The following is a 12,988-nucleotide window of genomic DNA, read 5'->3' on the forward strand; positions in this document are numbered from 1 at the left end:
AGAGCTCATGAATTGACCAATAAAGATCGACAGCTACAGAACCTGAAAAACCAGTACTGTATCCAGGGAATAGGCATAGCACAAGCACCAGAAGCAAGACTCTCCTCCATGAAAATGTGAAGTATTAAACACAGCAGGAATCACTCTGCTGGGCAGAAAGGGACAAGCCACACATGGAGTAACTAGCAGATCTACTGCTAGATGGATCCACAAGCCGAACCTTCACTAACATATGAGGCCTGTCAGGGTCCCAGGTCTTACTAAAACTTACAGACAATTGAATTGGAGCAGATTAGCTTCTCAGCCACTCCTCACCAAGGTTCTAAGGCCTTGTTTACACAAGAATTTACACCAGTCTAACTAAAGGTGTGTTTTTAAATCAAGTTAAACTAGTGCAAAACGGATGTGGGCATTCTTAAACCAATTTAAATCTGGTGTGTATTATTTTAGCTTCATTGAATAAGAAATCAAAATTAAACTAAACTGACATTAAACAGGTTAAATGTCCACACAAAGGTGTTGAACTGGTTTAACTAAATCTGTTTATAAAATCAATTTAGGTCTAGATAAATAGATAAGGGGAAGAGGGAATATTCCTTTAAGTTTCTGCTACTTCTTAAACCTCATCTCCTCACCCAAACTCATATTGATTTAGTTAAACTGATACTAACCCCTCTGTGGACAATTTATTTCTGTTTAAGAGAAGATTTCAGTTTAGCATACATTTCCCTTATTGACTTAAGCTAAAATGAAATAAACTTGCTTTAAACTGAAAAAAAACAAAAAACAAAAAACAAAAACCTAAAAATAGCATCCACAAAGCCTTTTGCACCAGATGAGATTAAAATCACACTTTAAATTATATCTATCAAAACTCCTAAAATCTGCCTGGAGGATCTATTTAATTTGTACTTTGTAGAGGGGTGATTCAGCATTTGGAGCTGAAAGCTGAAAGGGAGAAATTGCCTCCCTTATTTTCATCTGGACACTAGCAATTAAGCAAAATCACCTTTTAAAGTCAGTATTTAATTGCTGATGTTAGAAGAAACATGAACTGTAAATGGTTTCTGTAGTGTACCAGACATTTCTCCCCCCAATAAAACTTCTGCTCTGTGTGATACAAACAGTAAACTCACCTTTGCCTGCAGGTTGTGGGACTGCAAATCCAGGCAACAGAAAAGGTGCCCCGGTGGTAATACCAGCTGGTTTTAATTCATTGACACCATATGTTGTCAAGGAAGTTATCAGATTAACCAAATCCTTCAAAGCATCCTTGGATTCTGCCTCTTTTGCCTGTTCTAATCTAAAGAAAATACAATACAACAACTCACATTAGCACATATTCACTTTAACATAAACCATCCACTCAAACTCATCTGAGGTTTATTTAGTTAGTTTTGGTTTTTCTTAAATTAAGGAGAGATGTTAATTTTAGAGGCACAGATTTAGTGACCTAGAATTCTGAAGCCAAAGGCTAGAGTTCACCACATTTTAAACTTTCTTCTAAGTTTTAACAGCATTCAATTGATTAAACATTATTATTTGTATTATGGTACCATTTGGAAATCAGATTGAGATGGGGCTTCAATATGCTAAACACATAGTAAAAGGTTATCCCTGACCCAAAAAATACTAACCAGACAAGTCAACAGGGGGCATGAAAGGAAAGGAAGTATTATCATTTTACAGATGAGGAAATAAGATACAGAGTAAATACATAAAAGCAGTACTTCAAAGACAGCCGTGCGACATACAAAACTTCATAAGTACACATTTAGCAGAAGGGAACTGCAGAAGTCTTTATATAGAACTCTCTGAAATGCAGTTCTTTGTAATAAAAAAATATTACCATACAAAGAATATAATAAACAATATCACTACTAACAACATTTGTACACACAGGTATTTTATTATATTCAGTTACTGTAAAAAAAAAAAAAAAAAAAAGGTATAAATCTTCAGAGTGAAAAAGGCTCAGCATAATTAGGGACCAAAGAACTGAGGACAGCTTTAGGATGAAAACAAAATAATATATCCTAAAAATAATCATCACAATATACAGTAGAACCTCAGAATTACTAACACCTTGGGAATGGAGGTTGTTCATAACTCTGAAGAAAATGTTATGGTTCTTTCAGAAGTTTACAACTTGACTTAATACAGCTTTGGAACTTTACTATGAAAAAGAAAAATTCTGCTTTCCCTTTATTCTTTTTAGTAATTTATGTTTAACATAGTACTGCACTGTGTTTGCTTTTTTTTTTTTTTTTTTTTTGGTCTCTGCTATTGCATGATTTGTGTACTTCCAGTTCCAAATGAGGTGTGTGGTTGACTGGTCAGTTCGTAACCCTGGTGTTCATAACTGTAATGTAAACTTTCATTTCAGCAATTTATATTTATAACCAACATGATCAGTCTTTTAACTTGTTTGGAACAATGTCAAAAACACTAGGCATCATCCTTTCAATACATTTTGTCTGTTACATTGCTCCTAAATGAAAAATAATCACAGAATCACAGATATGTGAGACAGGAAGGGACCTCGATAGGTCATCTGTTCCAGTACTCTGCACTGAGGCAGGACTAAATATTATAGACCGTCCCTGAAAGGTATTTAACCCATTCTTTAACACCACCAATGACAGATTCCACAACCTCTCTAGGTGATTTGTTCCAGTGCGTAACTACCCTTACAGTTGGGAAGTTTTTCCTAATATCTAACCTATATTCCCCTTTGCTGCAATTTAAGCCCATTGCTTTTTGCCTGTCCTCAGTGGAAAAGGAGAACAATTTATCATCTTCCTATTTATAACAACCTTTTACTTATTTGAAAACTATCATCATTTCCCCTCAGTCTTCTCTTCTCCAAACTAAACAAACCCATTGTTTTCAATCTTTCCTGGTCGGTCATGTTTTCTACACCTATAATAATTTTTGTTGCTCTCCTCTGAACTTTCTCCAATTTGCCCACATCTTTCCCAAAGTGTGGTGCCCAGAACTGTATACAGTTGCAGTTTTTTTAGTGCTGATTAGAGTGGAAAAATTACTTCTCATGCCTTGCTTATAACACTCCTGTTACTACATTTCAGAATTATGTTAGCTATTTTTTGCAACAGTGTTACATTGTTGACTCTCATTTAGTTTGAGATTCACTATAACCCATAGATCCTTTTCTGTATATTCCTTCCTAGGTAGTCATTTCCCATTTTGTATTCATGCAATTGAGTATTCCTTCCTAAGCTCAGTACTTCGCATTTGTCCTTATTGAATTTCATCCTATTTATTTTAGATTATTTCTCCACCTTTTCAAGATCATTTTGAATTCTAATTCTGTCTTCCAAAGCACTTGCAACCCTTCCCAGTTTGGTATTGTCCGCAAACTTGATACGTGCGCTCTCTATGCCATTATCCACCTATGAAGATACTGAATATAACTGGACCCAGGACACATCCCTGAGGGACCCCACTGAATATGCCCTTCCACCTTGACTGTGAACCATTGATAAACACTGAGTACTATTTTCCAACCAGTGCACCCACATTATAGTAGGTTTCTCTAGGCTATATTTCCCGAGTTTGCTTCTGAGAAGGTCATGATGTGAGACAACATCAAAAGCCTTACTAAAGTTGAGATATAATGGCTAAATAGAAAATATTTAGATGTTGCAGTCTCTCTTCATTATTTACCAGTAGGAAAAAAACTGCACTACTGAGCAAACCATAACCTCAAGCACAGAAAACATCTAAAGCTTTCTCAGAGATTCAGAAATTTTAAACTTATGAGGAAACATCATGATTAAACTATCTGTCCTCTTGCATAACACAGGACACAGGATTTTGCCCATACTTCTAGCATTGAGCTCCATCTCTTGTAGAACAAAAGCATTTATTTTATAAGGACATTTAAAAATTACTTCTATAAGTATGAAACTAAACAACATACATATGTCTAAATATGTTGCCATTAAAGAAATTTGCAATTTTCTTACTAAATTTTCAAAGGGGTAGACACGACTATGCTGATGGGAGAGATTCTCCTGTCGATATAGTTCATCCACCTCCCCAGGAGGTAGTAACTGTGTTGTGGGAGAAGTCCTCCCATTGATACACCACTGTCTACGCAGGGGGTTGCGTCAGTATAACTATGTTGCTCTGGGGTGTGATGTAGTTATACAGATATAGGTCTGTAGTGTAGACCTGCCCTCAGTAACAGTCACTACTGCACCTCAACAACAGAAATGTATCTTGAGTTTAAGTTCATAATTAATAATTATTTTAGGATCACTATTCCTAATTATAAAAACAAGGAGTTTGGTGGCACCTTAAAAACTAACAGATTTATTTGGGCATAAGCTTTCGTGGGCTAGAACCCACTTCGTCGGATACTTTACCCCCAGATACTTGTTCCTAATTATAGTATTTTCTCTTTTAATGCAAGATGTAAGAGGGTAGAAGTTACATTGTTTAATTTCAATAATGGTTAATGCTAACAATTTAAAAATAAAAACATAACTCATTCTCCTGTTAGACCACACACAAATAAAAAAGAATACAGACCATCTCTCTCACCCCAACTGTATTACAGAAGAAAGCAAAGCTTTTCATTTATTCTTCACTGTTCTGGGATTCTAGTTTACCTGTTTTATTAATCCGCTCTTATTCAAGCTATCAAATTTCTCTAAAGTGAAATATTTTCAGACTATTTTCCTCCACCGAACAAAAATTTCAGGGAGACACCATAGATCAGTTGGTTGCAGTGATTCTAAAGTTTTCTGTGATTCATTACTATAAAAAGTTGAAAAGAAAATGTGGCTTAGTTGCTTGCCTTCTTCAGAAACTAAGCCTTATGATCCAACAAAGGCACTATTTCCAGAACCTGAGTAGACTAAAGTCACAAGAGAGATCTCCAAACCATAATTCTTATACAGGAACAAGCTGGAGCGTCATTGTGTTAAGACTAGAGATCAGAAGCATCAGTGACCATGGAACCCTATCACATAATCAGGACCACACAGAGAATGTATGGTCAAGCGGAAAGAGGCTTGCTGTTACTGAAGTTCCTTTTCAAAAGGAAAATGATCACAATCTAAAAGTGTGGTTTACACTGAAAAATGATATTTAATAGCATCACAAGAGGAGGTTGGGATTGTTAACATGTATTTTGTTTCAGTGACTTACCTATCAAGTTAGCTCAGTTTAGAAAGCAAAGAAATAAGTTATCAGTACTGAAAATTCATTGTGGAATCTAACAGTCAATCTGAGTTTTTTTTTCTTGGTATCATAACACCATGAATAAAGACTCATAATAAAAACGGGCAGACACTTCTGGTGTGCCAGCCAGAAAATATCCAACACTCTTTGTCACAACTTCACTAGCTCTACAGTGCTAACAAGCAAAAAGTACTTAAAACGCTATTTTAATTAGAAAAGAAAGCAGATGTGACAATATACACAAGGAAGAAAGACAAATCTATTGAACTGGGGGGAAGGATAGCTCAGTGATTTGAGCATTGGCCTGCTAAACCCAGGGTTGTGAGTTCAATCCTTGAGGGGGCCATTTAGGGATCTGGGGCAAAAATTGGGGATTGGTCCTGCTTTGAGCAGGGGGTTGGACTAGATGACCTCCTGAGGTCCCTTCCAACCCTGAGATTCTTTGAATAAGATGCTGCTATTTTTATGTAATCTTTTCCTGATGTAACTGCACTTCAGTTTCACTGAAAATTAAGTATATTCTAGAAGAAAGGTTTTAATTGCAATGGGCTTTTCTAAGACTCTGTTTATGACTGAATCTACTGAAAATGATTAATTTTGTGATACTGCTAATGTGGGAGGTTAAAAGGAAGAGATCAAACATTTTCAAAAGCAACATTTATGCTAGAAGAACAATCATAAGGCATAAAGTTAGCAGCATTGGTGCAGGGTAGACAGCTTTCTGATTCTTTCATTGGGCCTCAACACTTCACAAACAAGGCTATACCTTCTGCATGATGCCCAAGTTCATGCAGCAGAAACAGCCAATGTAACTGAAAACTTCAGTCAAAATTGTCATTTTGGGTGCCAAAAGCTTGAGAACTATATCTCTACGCAAGTACCTAAAATAACGGGCCTGATTTAGTGAGGTGCTAGCATCTACAGCAGGGGCTGGCAACCTTTGGGACGTGCTGGCTGCCACTTCCCAGGCCAGGAACGGCAAACCGCTGCCGCTGGGAGTTGCGAGGGGCCGTGCCTGCGGACAGTCAATGTAAACAAAATGTCGCACGGCCCGCCAGCGGATTACCCTGATGGGCCGCATGCCAAAGGTTGCCGACCCCTGATCTACAGCTTTTACTGAAATCAACTGGAGCTTGGCTGCTTAGCACCTTTGAACATTAGGACAGTTATTTAGGTTCACAATTCTGCATTTTAGTGCCTAACTTCAGGCACCAAGTTTGAAAATTGTAGCTTTCATTTTCAAATAGATTTGGCTTTTTTATGGCAATACATGCTTCTTACAATCTGAACTTCCACACAGATTGGCACAACAGGTGGAGCTTGCCTTCAAAACAAATAGAGATGGTTTGCAACTGCAGGAGCTATGACTGATTTCTGAATTTTCTAACTGAGCATATGAACACAAATAAAAGCATATATCATGCTTCCTAATAAAATGTTGTTCACGTAGACAATTTTAGTTTTATGACAATACTTTCTAATGTACTAATAAAATTAGTATAGTTTATTTTGTAAAAAAAATGAAGTTTTAATAACAAGACCCTTCATGGCAGCACTCTGCTGTTAAAGCTTTCTGTCTTGCAAGGTTCTACTATCATTGCAGATTAACTGGAATGTAACACACAGAAAAGGAAATAGAAAACTATTTTATGTATTATTTGTTCACTTTTTTGTTTACTCCCTTTTATTTGCTTAGCTAATTTGCACAAGCCATAATGTGCATCCCAAAACCTGCTGGCTTGTCCAAACTTTTTAGTAAAGATTTTAACAGATGCCATAATAACATCTTATAATTAAGGGCTGGGATGTTAGTGTGCACCAAGCCACAGTGTGAATCTACAGCACACTAACTTGCTATGCAGTAACATCCCGTGTGGACACTGTTACAGCACTTTGACATACTCCCGTAACAGTGTCAGGATCATTATCCCCGTTTTGAATAAACTTATCATTTACAATATCCTCATTGCATTTTGTTAGATCCTAAAAATGGATTCAGGTATATTAATATACTCTCCATCTGTTAGAGAATCTGTTGAGAAAAAATATTATTTGCATACCTGAGCAAGAGATCACAGAGGAAGTTATATCCTTGCCATATCCTAAAATCATCCAACAGTGTTTGTGATACATCACTGGAATCTTTGAGAAAGCAAGAAAGCCCAGCAAACATCTCAACTATTTCTAGGGGAGAAAGGTCATCAGATTGCTGCATGTTCTGAACACAGGTGGACAAACATTCTTTTTCTGTAAGGACACAATTAAGAAACAGTTTTCCCCCATCATTATACATATTTAAAAGCATCATTTCTGATTATTAAAATATGCTTAGAAATGAAGTAACAATTACTGTAACAGTTTATCATCACACAATATTTAAAGGGACACTGAGCTTGAAATCTAGCCAGTTTCAGAAGCGGCTTCAGGATACGTCTGAACTCTAGTCCTGTTTACTCTCCCCCATCTCTCTCCCCACACCCTTCACTTTTGTCTTACAATCACATTTTCTTATATTTAAAAAATAGTTGAATATTTTTCTCCCTCCTATTGCTGTATGGAAGTCCTAACAGACTGTACAGAGAATAAAGTGAAATTGACTATACGCATTAAAATAGAGCAATTTATTTTTCAGTTGAATCTCCTTTAGTCATAATAATCTTACATATTACAACATAGAAGACAATTTCAAAGAGAAGTATGACTTTTAATGAAGCCCCTTTAAAATGTTTAACAGCTCCATGTAGCATTTATCAAAACCGTCAAACTGTCCAAGGAAGCAGTTCTCTTTAGAGAGTAAAAGTCGAATAATCAAGAGGTTCAATACCAAGCATGTTGATAAAAACCATTACACACTTATTCCCAGAAGCTAAATCCAGAAGCGGCCCAGCATACATTTCATTTATTTGCACTTTAAATTTTAATATAATGAAAATAAAACAAAGATTAAATTTACTATTCTGAAGTAAAATGTTAAAGGAAAAAAACCCTGACAAATTACAATAAATTATAAAATATCTTCCTTCCTCTAGGTTGTTAAAAAACACTTTTTACTATTTTACTGACTCTAGAGAAAACCCTTAGTGTTGTCTCTTGCGATATGCTTGGATACAGTATCCTATGTCTTCTTTCATATTGCTATTCTGGCAGGGAAATAGTGTGGCTGGACCTTCTCCATGGCTAAGGATCCTTGAACACAAACAGGGCAATAAGTCTTATTTCAGCTCCCATCCTGCAGTGGCATAGAACGGGGCATTATTAATCCATATTCACTTGTCACATGGAGAAAACTCGACCAACAGCTGCCCCATATTTGTGGCTAGATTTATGGGTGCATTCTTTATTTCACATGCCTTGCTTCAGTTAGCCAATTCTTAGCTCACCATCACCTGGCAGATACAGAATATCTTCCTCGGTGGGTACATCTACACTGCAGCTGGGAGCGAGCCTCCCAACTTGGGTATACAGACTCACCACTAGCTGAGCGCCAGCTAGCACACAAAAAATAGCAGTGTGAACATTGTGGCTCTGATGGATGCTCAAGGAGCTCAGACCCAAGGAGGCAGGAGGGCTTGAAAGCCCAAACTGCCAGTCAAGCTGCAACATCCATCTCTCTCTCCTAGCTGCAGTGTGGATTTTCAAAACAGGCATTCAGAAAGCGCGTTCCTTAAAGTATTATCTTGGATGACATTACACAAAATGTTATATATCAGACAGACCACAGATCATGTAACTCCCTTCCGAGACACTGTCATCTTTTAATCAGGTTTATGGTCATGAACAGGTTCAGTTCCAAAAAGAGGCAGTAGAGACGTTTGGTTTTTTTAAGCCTGATACATGATTAATTATTTAAATGATAAAGAACACTACACTATCAATGGTGTCAAGTATCAGGGGGTAGCCATGTTAGTCTGTATACACAAAAACAACCAGGAGTCCGGTGGCACTTGAAGACTAACATTTATTTGGGCATAAGCTTTTGTGGGTAAAATACCACTTCTTCAGATCTGTGGTCTGATTGATATATAACAGATGCATCTGAAGAAGTGTTTTTTTTACCCACGAAAGCTTATGCCCAAATAAATCTGTTAATCTTTAAGGTGCCACCGGACTCCTTGTTGCACTATCAATGTGTCTCTTAATATGCCAACCAGGTTATACCATGTAACATGCTATCAATAAAACAACAGACATTGGTACAATCACAAACTAGACGTCATCATCTTTTCCTGCCACATTCACCAAAAAGATACATTATGGATGTAATTGGGAACAATTGTCCCCCCTTTGAAGTCATATTTGAAAACGCTTACCACTGTTGCCATTAGGCTCCTTATTTATTTTTTGTCTTTGAAAGCAAAATCAGGAACTCATTTGGTTCTGGTTTTTTGTTTTCTTTTTAGGCTGAGTTGGGAGTCTTCTGTAATTTGTGAATGGCTAGTGTGAGAAACATTGTAGACCAAACTTCCTGTGGTGTTGCATGGGATATATGGAAGCAGGGTTACATATTTGAAAAGCTGCCAGCACAATTTCACAGAGAGTCTTAAGACGACGTTCTCCAGGGAATATTCACAACCAACTTAATGTTACAGATTGCTAAAAGATGCTGTGCCTGCCTCTCCCACCCCAGTTTAGAAGTTTAATTTATTTTAAAAGATTATAGCATTTGAGAGCTACTCCCTATAATTTAAATGATGAACGCTGGCAGAACCAGTATGTACTTTTATACTACTAACTAGTGTTTTTTTGTTTGTCTGTTTTTTTAAGTGCACCAGCTCAATGTTGGGAATACATGTGTCCATCCTTCTGCCTAGTTCATCTGCATTCAAAGCTACTGCCATGCATGTTACTCTATCTACTGGGTGGAGAATCTTTATGGCTTGGTCTGACAAATTCCATATCTGTTATGTGATGGGCTAATAGCAACCATTGCTGGTCACAAATATTGCCATTTGAAGATCCATTAGGGATAATGTGAAGATGGTGTGCAAACCATGGAAATCACGACTTACGCAATGGAACCACCTGGAGAAGTTATACTTCCATGGGCAACAGAGCTATTATTTGTGCTGCTTATCTCAGACAAGGCCAAAAAAAGACATGACTTTGCCTCATTACCTGGATGTATCTGAATACTCTCTCCATATTTGTTTGTTGGTGAGATTACACTGGTTGTTTTAAATAATGCACTGTTTACCTTATGGCAGCAGCTTTCATGGATCTCTGAATATTCAGACAGAGCCTGCAGAACACAGGACACTGGTTCCAACTCCTTGTGTCCAGCTGAGTTCACAGATGTCCAGGGACTTTATTTAAAAGTAGAGTGGCTGTACACCAGCTGAAAATGAGAAACACCTAGCCTGCCTGCCTCCACAAGGGGCTACTGCTACATCAAAAAGCAGGAGATAAATAGGAGCCACCCCTCAGAAACTGATGCCACCAGCACCAGTTACAATAATCACAAATAGCTTCTTAATATTACTTTGTCATGTAAGCACCCTCTTCACTAACATGTTCCACACTGTGAAAACATTTGAGAACCTGTGCTCTGCAACATTAAACTGAGGTGTGGAAAAAAACCTCAGATGACACCATGGGAAGTTGGTTTATGTACAAGAACCTCTCTAATCTTATTACAGAACAATTCTGATGACATTATTTTAAACTTAAGTCTACAGATGTATACAAATACTCTTAAATCTTCCTAAGTACATTAGTTTTTGCTATATTACATACAGAAACTACAGGATGAAGGAAGTAATACATAAACCGGAACAAAAGAATAAAAAGAATCTCTCTTTAAGGTACACACCATGAATGTATTTCACTACATTGACACTAAGGCCATGACGCGATATGGTCATTAGTACTTCCCCTGCACTCTTCCTCCAAGGCAGATTACAGGGAGGGCACCATGAGGTTATTGCACTAAATAAAAGCTGGAGATCATCCTTCTGAGCCAGTTCTTCTGCCGGGGACACAAAACTGCACAATTTTACTAGGATCTGAAACAATAAGGCATTCAAATTATTAAAACAGCACAGGGACAGTAAAATATTTAACAGCAGAACTCTGTTCATTGGTACTTTTACACAAACTGATCAAAAAAAAGATCATCCAATTAGAACTGTTATATTCATTAGCAAAGTAATGTGCAGTTCTTTATCTTGCATATCGCTTCCTGAATAGCCTTAATTACCTTCATCCATGTTAAATAAGACTAAGATTAGGTCTTCAAATGTTCATGGTTATTCCACCCCTCAGGCCCATAAAATGTAATGAATAGGGCTAAACTAGCAGACTACTTTAAGTGTTTTATGCTGCCATGTACGGATCAGAGTTTGAGTCCTAAATATGCTCCATTAATGCACTGTCTGCCAGAGACAGAATTGTTCCCTAGATAGCATGTTCAACTCTTGCAACAGGAATAGAGGTGTTAACAAGCTGACTACCCTAATGCTTTCTAATGCATGAAGAGCACTGATTGGATGGGATGGGAAGAGCAGCATCCATGCCTCCTTGGCCAAATGAAGAGCAGGCAAATCATTGGGGCAGGTAAGGTTACTTAATATGGCTATGTCTTCAGTGCAGAATTAACTTGGATAATCAACACCCAGGTCTGAGCACTTGAGTTAGCCTTGCCCAGGAGTGAGCAGCCACACTGCAAAGCCCTACCTGAGTTGCTGTGCTGCCTTGTATGTGTTACTAGGACTTCTGGGGCCATATCCCATGGTTCTCTAGTGCTGCAGTAAGTGAGACGCTCTACAATTCTTTCACAACAAACTGTGGGAGAACTTGTTCTGTTCTTCTGGGCACGTGGGGTGAATTATAGGAAGGCAACAGAGGACCATCAGCATTTGAGTTATGTAAGCCTGTGTCCTCACTGGAAAGTGGATAGATTACCAGCCCAAATGAAAGCAGAACCCAGGCTCTAACTCATACCCCAGTCATGCCAGCTAGTCTGGATAGAAAGTGCTACTTGAATTCAGGAAAGAGGTTTTCAAGAATGGATAGGAGGGGGTTGGGCAGCACTCAAATAAAAGCCCAGGCTAACTCTGCACTGAAGACATACCCATGTTTTACATTGCCTTGTACAATGGGGCCCTAAGTTGACTGACATCTCGAGACACTACAACAATATAAATGTTGAAAAATGGTATCAACATCTAGCTTTGACAGAATGAAGAGATCTCAGGGGCCTTCCAGAAACACAACAAATAGGTACAACATGCAAAGAGTACCATGGGTATGCATTTTGCTTAGAAGCATATAGGTTATTTTGACCAAATGAATAGTTTATTAAATTTTCTTATCAACATTAGAAATGTGGACTGGTCAAAGTGAAAGAAAGAAGCCAAAAGAAAAGGTACTCAAAACAAGAAGTCTGAAGACAAGTAAGATACATCATTTTTAGGAGGAAGAATAAATCTAAATTCAACCAACGTATTGGTTGTTAATAAGTAATGAGTACCACACTCAAAGAACCTTCGCTTGTTTTTAATTGTAGTAACTTGAGTGAGGAATAGGAATTGCTCTGAATTTTCAGACTTCATGAACGAGACAAGATATTCGTTTTGTCAAGTATGAACTCTCTGAATTACAGCAGGGTGTTATAGTCTATAATAACCAAAGCCTATCACCAAGTGAAAGAATAAGAACAATCTATGACTCAAGAGAATAAAGTTATTCTGTCAACACATAGAACATTCATGAGACACTGTCTAAAACCACAATGGCTTACTGGTTTCAGTGTGGCCTCAAATATATTTATGTATGGCCA

General features: G+C 37.6%; 1 protein-coding gene across 7 annotated transcripts in view; it reads right to left on the reverse strand.

Annotated features, from left to right (window-relative positions):
• WDFY3 (WD repeat and FYVE domain containing 3) overlaps window positions 1-12,988 on the reverse strand; it is a 288,188-nt gene that overhangs the window by 160,419 nt on the left and 114,781 nt on the right. For all 7 annotated transcript variants that reach the window (XM_074950515.1, XM_074950519.1, XM_074950513.1 and 4 more), the window contains exons 7-9: window positions 11,021-11,213; window positions 7,272-7,458; window positions 1,137-1,303 (exon numbers count right to left, since the gene is read on the reverse strand). In XM_074950515.1, coding sequence (XP_074806616.1) covers window positions 1,137-1,303; window positions 7,272-7,458; window positions 11,021-11,213 — 547 coding nt within the window. The remainder of the gene's footprint in view (window positions 1-1,136; window positions 1,304-7,271; window positions 7,459-11,020; window positions 11,214-12,988) is intronic.

This window comes from Natator depressus, chromosome 4 (assembly GCF_965152275.1).
Source record: "Natator depressus isolate rNatDep1 chromosome 4, rNatDep2.hap1, whole genome shotgun sequence".
Taxonomy (NCBI): domain Eukaryota; kingdom Metazoa; phylum Chordata; order Testudines; family Cheloniidae; genus Natator; species Natator depressus.